Raw genomic sequence first — 20,000 nt, 5'->3', positions numbered from 1 at the left:
GGTTCCATTGAGAGCAGGGTGATAGCTGGGTGAGAGGGATCAAATAAAATCAAATCAAAACTATAGGGAGGGACTTAAAAACTGCCTCTTGTTCTTAATGTAATCACAACACTAACCGTACACGCACACACACACAACCTCACGTCTCAGAACGGAACAGAAAACTTAAAGCATGTCTTCAGATCCTCAAGGCTTTATAGTGTCAAACATATAACTCATTAATTCTCGATAGCGGGTAATGTACTGGCTGTGTCAGGGGTTAATATCAGGGGTTAATGTACTGGCTGTGTTATTTATATCAGGGGTTAATGTACTGGCTGTGTTATTCATATCAGGGGTTAATGTACTGGCTGTCTTATTCATATCAGGGGTTAATGTACTGGCTGTCTTATTCATATCAGGGGTTAATGTACTGGCTGTGTTAATCATTTCAGGGGTTAATATACTGGCTGTGTTATTTATATCAGGGGTTAATATACTGGCTGTGCTATTCATATCAGGGGGTTAATGTACTGGCTGTCTTATTCATATCAGGGGTTAATGTACTGGCTGTGTTATTCATATCAGGGGTTAATGTACTGGCTGTGTTATTTATATCAGGGGTTAATGTACTGGCTGTCGTATTTATATCAGGGGTTAATGTACTGGCTGTCATATTTATATCAGGGGTTACTGTACTGGCTGTGTTATTCATATCAGGGGTTACTGTACTGGCTGTGTTATTCATATCAGGGGTTAATATACTGGCTGTGTTATTCATATCAGGGGTTACTGTACTGGCTGTCTTATTTATATCAGGGGTTAATGTACTGGCTGTGTTATTCATATCAGGGGTTGATGTACTGGCTGTGTTATTCATATCAGGGGTTAATGTACTGGCTGTCTTATTCATATCAGGGGGTTAATGTACTGGCTGTCTTATTCATATCAGGGGTTAATGTACTGGCTGTCTTATTCATATCAGGGGTTAATGTACTGGCTGTGTTATTCATATCAGGGGTTAATGTACTGGCTGTGTTATTCATATCAGGGGTTAATATACTGGCTGTGTTATTCATATCAGGGGTTAATGTACTGGCTGTCTTATTTATATCAGGGGTTCATGTACTGGCTGTGTTATTCATATCAGGGGTTGATGCACTGGCTGTGTTATTCATATCAGGGGTTAATATACTGGCTGTCTTATTCATATCAGGGGGTTAATGTACTGGCTGTCTTATTCATATCAGGGGTTAATGTACTGGCTGTCTTATTCATATCAGGGGTTAATGTACTGGCTGTGTTATTCATATCAGGGGTTAATGTACTGGCTGTCTTATTCATATCTGGGGTTAATGTACTGGCTGTGTTATTCATATCAGGGGTTAATGTACTGGCTGTCTTATTCACATCAGGGGTTAATGTACTGGTTGTCTTATTCATATCAGGGGTTAATGTACTGGCTGTGTTATTCATATAAAGGGTTAATTTACTGGCTGTGTTATTCATACCAGGGGTTAATGTACTGGCTGTCTTATTCATATCAGGGGTTAATATACTGGCTGTCTTATTCATATCAGGGGGTTAATGTACTGGCTGTCTTATTCATATCAGGGGTTAATGTACTGGCTGTCTTATTCATATCACGGGTTAATGTACTGGCTGTCTTATTTATATCAGGGGTTAATGTACTGGCTGTCGTATTTATATCAGGGGTTAATGTACTGGCTGTGTTATTCATATCAGGGGTTAATGTACTGGCTGTGTTATTCATATCAGGGGTTAATGTACTGGCTGTGTAATTCATATCAGGGGTTAATGTACTGGCTGTGTTATTCATATCAGGGGTTAATGTACTGGCTGTGTTATTCATACCAGGGTTTAATGTACTGGCTGTCTTATTCATATCAGGGGTTAATGCACTGGTTGTGTTATTCATATCAAGGGTTAATGTACTGGCTGTGTTAATCATTTCAGGGGTTAATGTACTGGCTGTGTTAATCATTTCAGGGGTTAATGTACTGGCTGTGTTATTTATATCAGGGGTTAATATACTGGCTGTGCTATTCATATCAGAGATTAATGTACTGGCTGTGTTATTCATATCAGGGGTTAATGTACCGGCTGTCTTATTCATATCAGGGATTAATGTACCGGCTGTGTTATTTATATCAGGGGTTAATGTACTGGCTGTGTTATTCATATCAGGGGTTAATGTACTGGCTGTCTTATTCATATCAGGGGTTAATGTACTGGCTGTCTTATTCATATCAGGGGTTAATGTACTGGCTGTGTTATTCATATCAGGGGTTAATGTACTGGCTGTGTTATTCATATCAGGGGTCAATGTACTGGCTGTGTTATTCATATCAGGGGTTAATGTACTGGCTGTGTTATTCATATCAGGGGTTAATGTCGGCCTACTACATATCCGTCTCTGTGTACTTATAAGCACATGTAATACATTAAAGTAATCCTCCTCAATGTAATCCCTTATACCTGCATCCTTAAAACACACAATACTGACAATGAGGACGAGGGAAAGGTAGAGAGAGAGAGAGACGATGGAGACATCGAGAGGATGGAGAGAGAGAGAGAGGATGGAGAGAGAGAGAGAGACGATCGAGACATAGAAAGGATGGAGAGAGAGAGAGGTGATGGAGACATAGAGAGGATGGAGAGAGAGAGAGGATGGAGAGGGAGAGAGAGACGATGGAGAGGGAGAGAGAGACGATGGAGACAGAGAGGATGGAGAGAGAGAGAGAGAGAGAGAGGATGGAGAGGAAGAGAAAGGATGGAGAGGGAGAGAAAGGGGATAAAGAGGGAGAGAGAGAGAGAGAGAGAGGGGATGGATACATAGAGAGGGGGAGGGAGAGAGAGAGAGAAAATGGAGAGGGAGGGAAAGGGGATGGAGAGGGAGAGAGGGAGAGGTGATGAAGAGGGAGAGAGAGAGGGGTGATGGAGAGGGAGAGAGGTGAGAGATGATGATGGAGAGAGAGAGATAGAGGTGATGGAGAGGGAGAGAGAGAGGTGATGGAGAGGGAGAGAGAGAGAGGTGATGGAGAGAGAGAGAGAGGGGTGATGGAGAGGGAGAGAGAGAGAGGTGATGGAGAGGTGATGGAGAGGGAGAGTTTGAGAGGTGATGGAGAGGGAGAGAGGGGATGGAGAGGGAGAGATGGAGAGGGGATGGAGAGGGAGAGATGGAGAGGTGATGGAGAGGGAGAGCGGGGATGGAGAGGGAGAGATAGAGAGGTGATGGAGAGGGAGAGATAGAGAGGTGATGGAGAGGGAGAGATAGAGAGGTGATGGAGAAGGAGAGAGGGGATCGAGAGGGAGAGAGAACTTGGTTCTCCTCATGCATTTCACATGCGAGCGTCTCTGACCCTAGTTTGTTGTGTAAAACGACTAGCATTAAGCATGATGAAAATGAGCGGCAAGAGGCTGTTGTCTCCCACCTTCCTCTCTCCCCTTCTCTCTCTCCCTCCCTCCATCCGTCTCTCCGTCCTGTCCTTATCACTACAGCAGGCAGCACTATAACAGAGCCTGTTAGACTATGGACCGAGTATTCCCTATATAGTGGAGTACGTTTGACCAGGGCACATGGGTAATTAGGATGCCATTATGAACACACCCCTCTATCTGTTTGCAGCCGTCGTGCAGCAGTTTGAAAGCAGTCACATGACTACGATGATAATGATTTGGAAATATACGGAGTCCTACCCTCTTCTCTATGGTAAGAGGGTCCTGCGTTTGGTCATGTGGAAAGTATCAGAGTGGATTCATCTAGGGTCTATCGTATGCCGTTTAGCAGCCACATTTATCCTAAAGCAATTTACAATCATACTTTTAAAACACATTTTACATATGGGTTGCCCCAGTGGAAATCATAAACAAACGCCATGCTCTACCTACTGAGGCAGAGGACCCATGCTCTACCAATTGAGACAGAGGACCCATGCTCTACCTACTGAACCACAGGACCCATGCTCTACCTACTGAACCACAGGACCTATGCTCTACCGATTGAGACAGAGGACCCATGCTCAACCTACTGAGACAGAGGACCCATGCTCTACCGACTGAGACAGAGGACCCATGCTCTACCGACTGAACCACAGGACCCATGCTCTACAGACTGAACCACAGGACCCATGCTCTACCGACTGAACCACAGGACCCATCCTCTACCGACTGAGACAGAGGACCCATGCTCTACCGACTGAACCACAGGACCCATGCTCTACCTACTGAACCACAGGACCTATGCTCTACCGATTGAGACAGAGGACCCATGCTCAACCTACTGAGACAGAGGACCCATGCTCTACCGACTGAGACAGAGGACCCATGCTCTACCGACTGAACCACAGGACCCATGCTCTACAGACTGAACCACAGGACCCATGCTCTACCGACTGAGACAGAGGACCCATGCTCTACCGACTGAGACAGAGGACCCATGCTTTACCGATTGAGACAGAGGACCCATGCTCTACCGACTGAGACAGAGGACCCATGCTCTACCGACTGAGACAGAGGACCCATGCTCTACCGACTGAGACTGAGGACCCATGCTCTACCGACTAAGACAGAGGACCCATGCTCTACCGACTGAACCACAGGACCCATGCTCTACCGACTGAACCACAGGACCCATGCTCTACCGACTGAACCACAGGACCCATGCTCTACCGACTGAACCACAGGACCCATGCTCTACCGACTGAGACAGAGGACCCATGCTCTACCGATTGAGACAGAGGACCCATGCTCTACCGACTGAGACAGAGGACCCATGCTCTACCTACTGAGACAGAGGACCCATGCTCTACCTACTGAGACAGAGGACTCATGCTCTACCGACTGAGACAGAGGACCCATGCTCTACCGATTGAGACAGAGGACCCATGCTCTACCGACTGAGACAGAGGACCCATGCTCTACCGATTGAGACAGAGGAGCCATGCTCTACCGACTGAGACAGAGGACCCATGCTCTACCGATTGAGACAGAGGACCCATGCTCTACCGATTGAGACAGAGGACCCATGCTCTACCGACTGAGACAGAGGACCCATGCTCTACCGACTGAGACAGAGGACCCATGCTCTACCGACTGAGACAGAGGACCCATGCTCTACCGACTGAGACAGAGGACCCATGCTCTACCGACTGAGACAGAGGACCCATGCTCTACCGACTGAGACAGAGGGCCCATGCTCTACCGACTGAGACAGAGGACCCATGCTCTACCGACTGAGACAGAGGACCCATGCTCTACCGACTGAGACAGAGGACCCATGCTCTACCGACTGAGACAGAGGACCCATGCTCTACCGACTGAGACAGAGGACCCATGTTCTACCGACTGAACCACAGGGCCCATGCTCTACCGACTGAGACAGAGGACCCATGCTCTACCGACTGAACCACAGGTCCCATGCTCTACCTACTGAACCACAGGACCCATGCTCTACCGATTGAGACAGAGGACCCATGCTCTACCGACTGAACCACAGGACCCATGCTCTACCGACTGAGACAGAGGACCCATGCTCTACCGATTGAGACAGAGGACCCATGCTCTACCGACTGAACCACAGGTCCCATGCTCTACCTACTGAACCACAGGACCCATGCTCTACCGACTGAGACAGAGGACCCATGCTCTACCGACTGAACCACAGGGCCCATGCTCTACCGACTGAGACAGAGGACCCATGCTCTACCGACTGAACCACAGGTCCCATGCTCTACCTACTGAACCACAGGACCCATGCTCTACCGATTGAGACAGAGGACCCATGCTCTACCGACTGAACCACAGGACCCATGCTCTACCGACTGAGACAGAGGACCCATGCTCTACCGACTGAACCACAGGACCCATGCTCTACCGACTGAGACAGAGGACCCATGCTCTACCTACTGAACCACAGGACCCATCCTCTACCTACTGAACCACAGGACCCATGCTCTACCGATTGAGACAGAGGACCCATGCTCTACCTACTGAGACAGAGGACCCATGCTCTACCGACTGAGACAGAGGACCCATGCTCTACCTACTGAGACAGAGGACCCATGCTCTACCGATTGAGACAGAGGACCCATGCTCCACCGACTGAGACAGAGGACCCATGCTCTACCTACTGAACCACAGGACCCATCCTCTACCTACTGAACCACAGGACCCATGCTCTACCGATTGAGACAGAGGACCCATGCTCTACTGACTGAGACAGAGGACCCATGCTCTACCGATTGAGACAGAGGACCCATGCTCTACCTACTGAACCACAAGACCCATGCTCTACTGACTGAACCACAGGACCCATGCTCGACCGATTGAGACAGAGGACCCATGCTCTACCGACTGAACCACAGGACCCATGCTCTACCTACTGAACCACAGGACCCATGCTCTACCGACTGAACCACAGGACCCATGCTCTACCTACTGAACCACAGGTCCCATGCTCTACCTACTGAACCACAGGATCCATGCTCTACCGATTGAGACAGAGGACCCATGCTCTACCGACTGAACCACAGGACCCATGCTCTACCGACTGAGACAGAGGACCCATGCTCTACCGACTGAACCACAGGACCCATGCTCTACCGACTAAGACAGAGGACCCATGCTCTACCTACTGAACCACAGGACCCATCCTCTACCTACTGAACCACCGGACCAATGCTCTACCGATTGAGACAGAGGACCCATGCTCTACCGACTGAACCACAGGACCCATGCTCTACTGACTGAACCACAGGACCCATCCTCTACCTACTGAACCACCGGACCAATGCTCTACCGATTGAGACAGAGAACCCATGCTCTACCGACTGAACCACAGGACCCATGCTCTACCGACTGAGACAGAGGACCCATGCTCTACCGACTGAACCACAGGTCCCATGCTCTACCTACTGAACCACAGGACCCATGCTCTACCGATTGAGACAGAGGACCCATGCTCTACCGACTGAACCACAGGACCCATGCTCTACCGACTGAGACAGAGGACCCATGCTCTACCTACTGAACCACAGGACCCATCCTCTACCTACTGAACCACAGGACCCATGCTCTACCGATTGAGACAGAGGACCCATGCTCTACCTACTGAGACAGAGGACCCATGCTCTACCGACTGAGACAGAGGACCCATGCTCTACCTACTGAGACAGAGGACCCATGCTCTACCGATTGAGACAGAGAACCCATGCTCTACCTACTGAGACAGAGGACCCATGCTCTACCGACTGAGAAAGAGGACCCATGCTCTACCGACTGAACCACAGGACCCATGCTCTACCGACTGAACCACAGGACCCATGCTCTACCGATTGAGACAGAGGACCCATGCTCTACCGACTGAGACAGAGGACCCATGCTCTACCGATTGAGACAGAGGACCCATGCTCTACTGACTGAGACAGAGGACCCATGCTCTACCGATTGAGACAGAGGACCCATGCTCTACCTACTGAACCACAGGACCCATGCTCTACTGACTGAACCACAGGACCCATGCTCTACCGATTGAGACAGAGGACCCATGCTCTACCGACTGAACCACAGGACCCATGCTCTACCTACTGAACCACAGGACCCATGCTCTACCGACTGAACCACAGGACCCATGCTCTACTGACTGAACCACAGGACCCATGCTCTACCGATTGAGACAGAGAACCCATGCTCTACCGACTGAACCACAGGACCCATGCTCTACCTACTGAACCACAGGAACCATGCTCTACCGATTGAGACAGAGGACCCATGCTCTACCTACTGAGACAGAGGACCCATGCTCTACCTACTGAACCACAGGAACCATGCTCTACCGATTGAGACAGAGGACCCATGCTCTACCTACTGAGACAGAGGACCCATGCTCTACCTACTGAGACAGAGGACCCATGCTCTACCGACTGAGACAGAGGACCCATGCTCTACCAACTGAGACAGAGGACCCATGCTCTACCGACTGAGACAGAGGACCCATGCTCTACCGATTGAGACAGAGGACCCATGCTCTACCGACTGAACCACAGGTCCCATGCTCAACCTACTGAACCACAGGACTCATGCTCTACCGACTGAACCACAGGACCCATGCTCTACCGACTGAACCACAGGACCCATGCTCTACCTACTGAACCACAGGACCCATGCTCTACCTACTGAACCACAGGACCCATGCTCTACCGACTGAACCACAGGACCTATCCGACTGAAACCATCCTGATCTCGTGATAGCTCACATTTGGTTTCACTTCAAGTATTCTGTTTGTTTGACCAGGCCAGTCAGTTCTGGGATTGATAGATGTCTATTTTAGATACTTCAGGCCTCTATAAGATCTCCATGATGTACTCTTTATAACGCCTTACTATAAATGCTTCAAAAATAATTTATAAGCAATTGTCAAAGTGTGACAATCTGATCATCAAGGGGAAAATATAAGAGTCCTTCAGAATCTCTGTCAGAAACTAAAGCATGGTAGACATTGGAATGACATGGTTCATTCGGACCCAGGTCTCTCTCGTGCACGGGCCCAGGTCTCTCTTGTGCACGGACCCAGGTCTGTGAAACAGATGAGAATGTCATGGTTTCTCTCGTGCACGGACCCAGGTCTCTCTCGTGCACGGACCCAGGTCTCTCTCGTGCACGGACCCAGGTCTCTCTCGTGCACGGACCCAGGTCTCTCTCGTGCACGGACCCAGGTCTCTCTCGTGCACGGGCCCAGGTCTCTCTCGTGCACGGACCCAGGTCTCTCTCGTGCACGGACCCAGGTCTCTCTCGTGCACGGACCCAGGTCTCGATGATAAACGGTCGTAAAGCAAAAGCACCAACACTGTTACGTTGAAGTGTTTACTTACAGATAGTAAGTGTAGGAGTGGTAGGTTCTTCTGCCCAGTGGTACGTGGTAGGTGAGGTGGTACGTGGTGGATGAGGTGGTACGTGGTTAGGTGAGGTGGTGGTTGGATATAAGCAGTGGAGGACGGCGAGACGGAGGGACGGAGGGACGGAACATGAAATGAAGGAAAGAAAAAGTAAATATATATTAATGTTAGAAAAAATTGATAAAATGGACAAAAAACAGATATGGTGGGTGGCAGGCAGACAGACAGGCAGACAGGCAGGCAGACAGGCAGACAGGCAGGCAGACAGGCAGACAGGCAGGCAGTTAGGCAGGCAGGCAGACAGACAGGCAGGCAGACAGGCAGGCAGACAGGCAGACAGGCAGGCAGACAGGCAGGCAGACAGGCAGGCAGACAGGCAGGCAGGCAGACAGGCAGGCAGACAGGCAGACAGACAGGCAGACAGGCAGACAGGCAGGCAGGCAGACAGGCAGGCAGGCAGACAGACAGGCAGGCAGACAGGCAGACTGGCAGACAGGCAGACAGGCAGACAGACAGGCAGACAGGCAGACAGACAGGCAGAAAGGCAGACAGGCAGGCAGACAGGCAGGCAGGCAGGCAGACAGACAGGCAGACAGGCAGGCAGACAGGCAGACAGGCAGGCAGACAGGCAGACAGGCAGGCAGACAGGCAGGCAGACAGGCAGGCAGGCAGGCAGACAGGCAGGCAGACAGGCAGAAAGACAGACAGACAGGCAGACAGACAGACAGACAGACAGGCAGACAGGCAGACAGACAGACAGACAGACAGGCAGACAGGCAGACAGGCAGGCAGGCAGACAGACAGACAGACAGACAGACAGACAGACAGACAGGCAGACAGGCAGGCAGACAGGCAGGCAGGCAGACAGACAGGCAGGCAGGCAGGCAGGCAGACAGGCAGGCAGGCAGACAGACAGGCATGTAGAAGGGAAACGTTAAGGTAGAGTACAGTTATAGTGAGGAGTAAGGTGGTAGCTTGGTGTTATGTACGCTGACTCTTGGTCGAGATAGATAGACATATGCTCATACATTTGGACTACAGGTCATGTTGGGAACTCGGAACCAGTTAGCTAATTTACACAAAGAAATCAGTTCTGTAAAAGTCGTGTTAAACACTGATGCCACGTCACATATATTTCTGCATGCTGCCTCTTCGTATATATATAATCTGATAAACAACAGGGTTCTGCTTTTGTTCTCTCTGTTGTAGATACAGTGCCTTGCGAAAGTATTCAGCCCCCTTGAACTTTGCGACCTTTTGCCACATTTCAGGCTTCAAACATAAATATATAAAACTGTATTTTTTTTGTGAAGAATCAACAACAAGTGGGACACAATCATGAAGTGGAACAACATTTATTGGATATTTCAAACTTTTTTTAACAAATCAAAAACTGAAAAATTGGGCGTGCAAAATTATTCAGCCCCTTTACTTTCAGTGCAGCAAACTCTCTCCAGAAGTTCAGTGAGGATCTCTGAATGATCCAATGTTGACCTAAATGACAAATGATGATAAATACAATCCACCTGTGTGTAATCAAGTCTCCGTATAAATGCACCGGCACTGTGATAGTCTCAGAGGTCCGTTAAAAGCGCAGAGAGCATCATGAAGAACAAGGAACACACCAGGCAGGTCCGAGATACTGTTGTGAAGAAGTTTAAAGCCGGATTTGGATACAAAAAGATTTCCCAAGCTTTAAACATCCCAAGGTGCACTGTGCAAGCGATAATATTGAAATGGAAGGAGTATCAGACCACTGCAAATCTACCAAGACCTGGCCTTCCCTCTAAACTTTCAGCTCATACAAGGAGAAGACTGATCAGAGATGCAGCCAAGAGGCCCATGATCACTCTGGATGAACTGCAGAGATCTACAGCTGAGGTGGGAGACTCTGTCCATAGGACAGCAATCAGTCGTATATAGCACAAATCTGGCCTTTATGGAAGAGTGGCAAGAAGAAAGACATTTCTTAAAGATATCCATAAAAAGTGTTGTTTAAAGTTTGCCACAAGCCACCTGGGAGACACACCAAACATGTGGAAGAAGGTGCTCTGGTCAGATGAAACCAAAATTGAACTCATTGGCAACAATGGAAAACGTTATATTTGGCGTAAAAGCAACACAGCTCATCACCCTGAACACACCATCCCCACTGTCAAACATGGTGGTGGCAGCATCATGGTTTGGGCCTGCTTTTCTTCAGCAGGGACAGGGAAGATGGTTAAAATTGATGGGAAGATGGATGGAGCCAAATACAGGACCATTCTGGAAGAAAACCTGATGGAGTCTGCAAAAGACCTGAGACTGGGACGGAGATTTGTCTTCCAACAAGACAATGATCCAAAACATAAAGCAAAATCTACAATGGAATGGTTCAAAAATAAACATATCCAGGTGTTAGAATGGCCAAGTCAAAGTCCAGACCTGAATCCAATCGAGAATCTGTGGAAAGAACTGAAAACTGCTGTTCACAAATGCTCTCCATCCAACCTCACTGAGCTCGAGCTGTTTTGCAAGGAGGAATGGGAAAAAATGTCAGTCTCTCGATGTGCAAAACTGATAGAGACATACCCCAAGCGACTTACAGCTGTAATCGCAGCAAAAGGTGGCGCTACAAAGTATTAACTTAAGGGGGCTGAAGAATTTTGCACGGCCAATTTTTCAGTTTTTGATTTGTTAAAAAAGTTTGAAATATCCAATAAATGTTGTTCCACTTCATGATTGTGTCCCACTTGTTGTTGATTCTTCACAAAAAAATACAGTTTTATATCTTTATGTTTGAAGCCTGAAATGTGGCAAAAGGTCGCAAAGTTCAAGGGGGCCGAATACTTTCGCAAGGCACTGTATGTTTTCCTGTTTTGGTATTTGTCGGTGTTCACCGCAGCTAAAGGAATACTAATAACACTGCCAGGATATTGGAGGCCTGCATTTTGTCACCGTAGATGTCTGTAGACGAAAGGGAAATTAACATTGTAACCTCCGAGGTTAGTTCTAAATCAGAACTTAGAATTTCTTAACATGGTTGTAATTCTAAGAGAATGATTCTAAATGAGATCATAATGGAAACAATGAATTCATCTCCCTTGACCGTCTCTCTCTCATTTAAACAAGGCAAACAGAAAATCATTTCAATGAAATATCACGACTGTTTTAGTAACTCACATCGTAACAAAAAAACACTGTCAAGCATTGTGAAATGGTAAAAGATCGTAGAACAGAAATATAGGACGTGTACATGTTCTACACGGACATCAATCTAAAAGTTAGGTTGGAATTGTACAGACAATAAAGTAGTCCCCCCCCCCCCCCCCCCCCCCCCATCCCTCCCCCCTCCCCCTCCTCGCTGTTGTCATGGCGTTTTCCACCTCGGCATTCCTTTCGGTACAGGTACTGAATGCAGTAAACTAGTTTGCGTCTCAAATGTCAGCATATTCACTATATAGCGCACTACCGTTGATCATCAGTAGTGCCCTATACAGGGAGTAGTGTGTCATTTGGGACATAATCTTCAGAGCACACCCAACTCATGTAGAGAAATACCGCGTCAGGCTTATGGCCGCTCCTATATTATGGACAACACAACAACGACAAGATAAAAAGTCAATAAACTGACATTGGGATATTTCAGGCCTGAGTGTATACAAAAGAGCTTTGATATTTGCTGAGCTTCATCTTCCCAGATTGGAGACTTGGAGAAGCCCTCCTCCCGTATAGTATCTATAGTACCTGAAGCCCTCCTCCCGTATAGTATCTATAGTACCTGAAGCCCTCCTCCCGTATAGTATCTATCGTACCTGAAGCCCTCCTCCCGTATAGTATCTATAGTACCTGAAGCCCTCCTCCCGTATAGTATCTATAGTACCTGAAGCCCTCCTCCCGTATAGTATCTATAGTACCTGAAGCCCTCCTCCCGTATAGTATCTATAGTACCTGAAGCCCTCCTCCCGTATAGTATCTATAGTATCTGAAGCCCTCCTCCCGTATAGTATCTATAATACCTGAAGCCCTCCTCCCGTATAGTATCTATAGTACCTGAAGCCCTCCTCCCGTATAGTATCTACCGTACCTGAAGCCCTCCTCCCGTATAGTATCTATCGTACCTGAAGCCCTCCTCCCGTATAGTATCTATCGTACCTGAAGCCCTCCTCCCGTATAGTATCTATCGTACCTGAAGCCCTCCTCCCGTATAGTATCTATAGTACCTGAAGCCCTCCTCCCGTATAGTATCTATAGTACCTGAAGCCCTCCTCCCGTATAGTATCTATAGTACCTGAAGCCCTCCTCCCGTATAGTATCTATAGTACCTGAAGCCCTCCTCCCGTATAGTATCTATAGTACCTGAAGCCCTCCTCCCGTATAGTATCTATAGTACCTGAAGCCCTCCTCCCGTATAGTATCTATAGTACCTGAAGCCCTCCTCCCGTATAGTATCTATAGTACCTGAAGCCCTCCTCCCGTATAGTATCTATAGTACCTGAAGCCCTCCTCCCGTATAGTATCTATAGTACCTGAAGCCCTCCTCCCGTATAGTATCTATAGTACCTGAAGCCCTCCTCCCGTATAGTATCTATAGTACCTGAAGCCCTCCTCCCGTATAGTATCTATCGTACCTGAAGCCCTCCTCCCGTATAGTATCTATAGTACCTGAAGCCCTCCTCCCGTATAGTATCTATAGTACCTGAAGCCCTCCTCCCGTATAGTATCTATAGTACCTGAAGCCCTCCTCCCGTATAGTATCTATAGTACCTGAAGCCCTCCTCCCGTATAGTATCTATAGTACCTGAAGCCCTCCTCCCGTATAGTATCTATAGTACCTGAAGCCCTCCTCCCGTATAGTATCTATAGTACCTGAAGCCCTCCTCCCGTATAGTATCTATAGTACCTGAAGCCCTCCTCCCGTATAGTATCTATCGTACCTGAAGCCCTCCTCCCGTATAGTATCTATAGTACCTGAAGCCCTCCTCCCGTATAGTATCTATCGTACCTGAAGCCCTCCTCCCGTATAGTATCTATAGTACCTGAAGCCCTCCTCCCGTATAGTATCTATAGTACCTGAAGCCCTCCTCCCGTATAGTATCTATAGTACCTGAAGCCCTCCTCCCGTATAGTATCTATCGTACCTGAAGCCCTCCTCCCGTATAGTATCTATAGTACCTGAAGCCCTCCTCCCGTATAGTATCTATAGTACCTGAAGCCCTCCTCCCGTATAGTATCTATAGTACCTGAAGCCCTCCTCCCGTATAGTATCTATAGTACCTGAAGCCCTCCTCCCGTATAGTATCTATCGTACCTGAAGCCCTCCTCCCGTATAGTATCTATAGTACCTGAAGCCCTCCTCCCGTATAGTATCTATAGTACCTGAATCCCTCCTCCCGTATAGTATCTATGGTACCTGAAGCCCTCCTCCCGTATAGTATCTATGGTACCTGAAGCTGCAGTACATATAGAAAAGCTCTCTCCTTGCCTCACCTTTTTTTCTTAACTAGGCAAGTCAATTAAGAACAAATTCGCATTTACAATGACGGCCTACCGGGGAACAATGGGTTAACTGCCTTGTTCAGATTTTTACCTTGTCAGCTCGGGGATTTGATCTTTCTCTAGTCTCTCTCTCTCTCTCTCTAGGCTCTCTTTCTCTCTCTAGGCTCTCTCTCTCTCTCTAGGCTCTCTCACTCTCTCTCTAGTCTCTCTCTCTCTCTCTCTAGGCTCTCTCTCTCTAGGATCTCTCTCTCTCTAGTCTCGCTCTCTCTAGTCTCGCTCTCTCTAGTCTCGCTCTCTCTCTCTCTCTCTAGGCTCTCTCTAGGCTCTCTCTCTCTCTCTAGACTCTCTCTCTCTCTAGGCTCTGTCTCTCTCTCTAGACTCTCTCTCTCTCTAGGCTCTCTCTCTCTCTCTCTAGGCTCTCTCTCTCTCTCTAGGCTCTCTCTCTCTCATTATTTCCTACTCATCTCCTATTCTTTATCTTCCCTTCTATAGGCCTCTCCCTTTTCCTTCTATCCCCAACCCAGTGTCATTGAATGGGGTTGGGGGTTAGTTTAATGCCTGTTGTATGATGGGGCCTTGGAGACATTCATCTTTCATTGCAAACTGTTTCTCATTTAGCCGTAAACAGCCGTAATGTAGCGTATCAACATAATCAAATTAATTATTTACATTCCACCGCGACGCTGCCACTGCTCTTTTGAGGGTGAAAAACCGAAAAGGGAGTATTGTCGGGAGTAACAACAAAAGTCTTGTTCTTAGAGACTAGAAATATAAACGAGCAAGATGTCCAAATTTATCTCATATTGTGTTTATGGAATAATGTGTAAACTAAATGTTAGTTCTCGGCAGTTTGTCCGACTGTGTCATATTGGCATCGTGGTGGTGGTAAAACACAACATGTAGCACTTATACAAAATGGCTGACCTTTTCTTCATGAGGAGGACGACTCCGAGGAAGATAATGACGAAGAGGAGGATGCCAGCGATGACTCCGGCTATCTTCACTGTGTGGTCAGTCTGTTTCTCTGGCTCTACCGCGTCAGGCTTATGGGTGGCCGCTCCTATATTATCCACAACACAACAACAACAAACAAACAAACAACATCAACAAACAAACAACATAAACGACAACAAGCAGACCAACACATCTATCTTTCTAAACATGAGGTGTAATGTCTCAATGGCTCCTGGTGTTACAGTCAGCCAGCCAGTCAGTCAGCCAGCCAATCAGTCAGTCAGCCAGCCAGTCAGCCACCCACCCAGCCAGCCAGCCAGCCAGCCAGTCAGCCAGGTAGTCAGCCAGCCAGTCAGCCAGCCAACCAGCCAGCCAGTCAGCCAGCCAGTCAGCCAGCCAGTCAGTCAGTCAGTCAGCCAACCAGCCAGGCAGTCAGCCAGCCAGCCAGTCAGCCAGCCAACCAACCAGTCAGCCAGCCAACCAGTCAGCCAGTCAGTCAGTCAGTCAGTAGAACATGTATTTATAACCAATCTGCTCTAACATGTCCTGTTAGACTGACTCTATTGACTTTTTTTGGGAAGACAGGTTATCGATAACGGTTGAATATTGATAGAGTGGACTGTTGAATCCCCATAGAAGATAACACAGTTTACTGCTGAAACAGGCGGGGGGGGGGTTTCTCCATTTCATCCCCATATGGAGGTTGAATTAAGGTAGTCACACAAGTTACAGTAGCAGTTCTACGGCCAAATACATGAAACAAAAGAGAGATTTTACTGCATGAGTCTTTTAACCACACCAGTACTACGATACTATATCACACAAACGGACCTGTTAAGGATGCTAGTATTACCCCCCCCCCCCCCCCTCCCCTACACCTCTAGTATCAGTCTAGGGATATTGGTGTCGGATGTCAGGAAAGACAAACAGATCTACTGTGTATGATGAAGAACACAGGAGATAATGTATTTAAAATGCTTAGTCCTGTCATAGCTACAGCATCGGACACTAAATACAAAACGGAAAAAATATGATATTATTGATATAATATTTTACATATTTAATGAAAGGGATTGACTTCTGTAGGAAATCTCCAATTTCAACACATGACATGAAGATTGTAAATTAAAAAACAGGTATTTTATGTACTGTAACACAGCGAGGATGCTTTATCATAGGTACAGGTGTACTGGAGTAACTTTTTATTCACAACAAACAAAACAAACACCACAAACACAACAAACACCACAAACACCACAAACACAACAAACACCACAAACACAACAAACACAACAAACACCACAAACACAACAAACACAACAAACACAACAAACAAAACAAACACAACAAACAAAACAAACACAACAAACAAAACAAACAAAACAAACACAACAAACACAACAAACAAAACAAACACAACAAACAAAACAAACAAAACAAACACAACAAACAAAACAAACAAAACAAACACCACAAACACAACAAACACCACAAACAAAACAAACACAACAAACAAAACAAACACAACAAACAAAACAAACAAAACAAACACAACAAACACCACAAACACAACAAACACAACAAACACAACAAACACAACAAACACAACAAACAAAACAAACAAAACAAACACCACAAACACAACAAACACCACAAACAAAACAAACACAACAAACAAAACAAACACAACAAACAAAACAAACAAAACAAACACAACAAACACCACAAACACAACAAACACCACAAACACAACAAACACAACAAACAAAACAAACACAACAAACAAAACAAACAAAACAAACACAACAAACACCACAAACACAACAAACACAACAAACACCACAAACAAAACAAACACAACAAACAAAACAAACACAACAAACAAAACAAACAAAACAAACACAACAAACACCACAAACACAACAAACACCACAAACACAACAAACACAACAAACACAACAAACACAACAAACACAACAAACACCACAAACACAACAAACACCACAAACACAACAAACAACACAAACACAACAAACACCACAAACAAAACAAACACAACAAACAAAACAAACACAACAAACAAAACAAACAAAACAAACACCACAAACACAACAAACACCACAAACACAACAAACACCACAAACACCACAAACACAACAAACAAAACAAACACAACAAACAAAACAAACACAACAAACACAACAAACACAACAAACACAACAAACACCACAAACACAACAAACACCACAAACACCACAAACACAACAAACAAAACAAACACAACAAACAAAACAAACACAACAAACAAAACAAACAAAACAAACACAACAAACACAACAAACAAAACAAACAAAACAAACACAACAAACAAAACAAACACAACAAACACAACAAACAAAACAAACAAAACAAACAAAACAAACACCACAAACAAAACAAACACAACAAACAAAACAAACACAACAAACACCACAAACACCACAAACACAACAAACACCACAAACACAACAAACACAACAAACACCACAAACACCACAAACACAACAAACACAACAAACAAAACAAACACAACAAACAAAACAAACACAACAAACAAAACAAACACAACAAACACCACAAACACCACAAACACAACAAACACCACAAACACAACAAACAAAACAAACACAACAAACACCACAAACACCACAAACACAACAAACACAACAAACAAAACAAACACAACAAACAAAACAAACACCACAAACACAACAAACACCACAAACACAACAAACACAACAAACACCACAAACAAAACAAACACCACAAACACAACAAACACCACAAACACAACAAACACCACAAACACAACAAACACCACAAACACCACAAACACAACAAACAAAACACAGACAACTGAAGAAATAGACATAGCCCTTATAGCTGTACACCAGTATCTCAGAACCATGCACTTAGGCTGGGAGAACAGGACAGTACATGTTACAACCTCTACTGGAAACATGAGCAGAGAATCTAACCTGTTAGTTGGTCGTCACCAGCCGCTGGCACGATGCGGAGGTACGGAGTCGTGAGCTGGGTCACCAGTATGGCAGCTGAGAGGAGGAGGCACACAGTGTCATGCAGAGAGGGGGGAGGGGGAGAGGATGAGAGAGAAATGGAGAGGGTGGGGAGAGGGGAAAGGGGGAGAGAAATGGATAGGGTGGGGAGAGGGAGAGGGGGAGAAATAGAGAGAAATGGAGAGGGTGGGAAGAGGGAGAGGGGGAGAAATAGAGAGGGTGGGGAGAGGGGGGAGAGACAGAGAGAGGGGAGAGAAATGAAGAGGATGAGGAGAGGGGGAGAGAAATGGAGAGGATAAGGAGAGGGGGAGACAGAGAGAGGGGAGAGAAATTGAGAGGATGAGAGAGAGGGGGAGGGGGAGAAATAGAGAGAAATGAGAGGGTGGGGAGAGGGGGGGAGAAATAGAGAGAAATGGACAGGGTGGGGAGAGGGGAAAGGGGGAGAGAAACGGGAGAAGATGAGAGGGGAGATGGGGAGGGGGAGAGACAGGAGGGGAAATGGAGAGGGTGAGAGAGAGAGAGGTCACAAAATCTCAATCATCGTTCAACATTATTGCATAAAGAAACATTCAATGTTAGAAGAGCTTTATCTAACCTTCAGCTCTACACTGACATCTAACCTTCAGCTCTACACTGACATCTAACCTTCAGCTCTAGACTGACATCTAACCTTCAGCTCTAGACTGATATCTAACCTTCAGCTCTACACTGACATCTAACCTTCAGCTCTAGACTGATATCTAACCTTCAGCTCTACACTGACATCTAACCTTCAGCTCTAGACTGATATCTAACCTTCAGCTCTAGACTGACATCTAACTTTCAACTCTAGACTAACATCTAACTTTCAACTGTACACTGACATCTAACCTTCAGCCCTAGAGTAACATTAACCTTCATCTCTACACGGACATCTAACCTTCAGCTCTAGACTGACATCTAACCTACAGCTCTAGACTGACATTAACCTTCAGCTATAGACTGACATCTAACCTTCAACTCTACACTAACATCTAACCTACAGGTCAACACTAACATCTAACCTACAACTCTAGAATAACATCTAACCTTCAGCTCTGGACTAACATCTAACCTTCAGCTCTACACTGACATCTAAACTTCAGCTCTACACTGACATCTAAACTTTAGCTCTAGACTGAAATCTATCCTTCAACTCTACACTAACATCTAACCTACAGCTCTAGACTAACATCTAAACTTCAGCTCTAGACTAACATCTAACCTACAGCTCTAGACTAACATCTAACCTTCAGCTCTACACTGACATCTAACCTTCAGCTCTGGACTAACATCTAACCTTCAGCTCTACACTAACATTCAGCTCTATACTAACAACTAACCTACAGGTCTACACTAACATCTAACCTTCAGCTCTAGACTAACATCTAACCTTCAGCTCTAGATTAACATCTACCCTACAGCTCTTGACTGACATCTAACCTACAGGTCTACACTAACATCTAACCTTCAGCTCTACACTAACATTCAGCTCTATACTAACTACTTACATGTCACTTACTCTAACTACATTCATTGTATTTTACCTAAATACATTAAACCTATTACCACCTTGTGTGGTTAGCTGTCTGACCTTGT

The 20,000-nt window shown here is 46.2% G+C and overlaps 1 protein-coding gene across 1 annotated transcript in view; it reads right to left on the bottom strand.

The window, feature by feature from the left end:
• The window catches only part of LOC118944840 (receptor-type tyrosine-protein phosphatase mu), a 539,275-nt gene that overhangs the window by 183,072 nt on the left and 336,203 nt on the right, over positions 1-20,000 (bottom strand). Inside the window, exons 15-17 of the mRNA XM_090225625.1 lie at positions 18,345-18,419; positions 15,298-15,433; positions 8,872-8,901 (exon numbers count right to left, since the gene is read on the bottom strand). Of these exons, the coding sequence (XP_090081751.1) occupies positions 8,872-8,901; positions 15,298-15,433; positions 18,345-18,419 (241 nt within the window). The remainder of the gene's footprint in view (positions 1-8,871; positions 8,902-15,297; positions 15,434-18,344; positions 18,420-20,000) is intronic.

This window comes from Oncorhynchus mykiss, chromosome 28 (assembly GCF_057628025.1).
Source record: "Oncorhynchus mykiss isolate SJ-2025 chromosome 28, ASM5762802v1, whole genome shotgun sequence".
Classification (NCBI taxonomy): domain Eukaryota; kingdom Metazoa; phylum Chordata; class Actinopteri; order Salmoniformes; family Salmonidae; genus Oncorhynchus; species Oncorhynchus mykiss.
The sequence above is the reverse complement of the archived record's forward strand: the minus strand, read 5'-3'. Positions and strand labels throughout refer to the sequence as shown.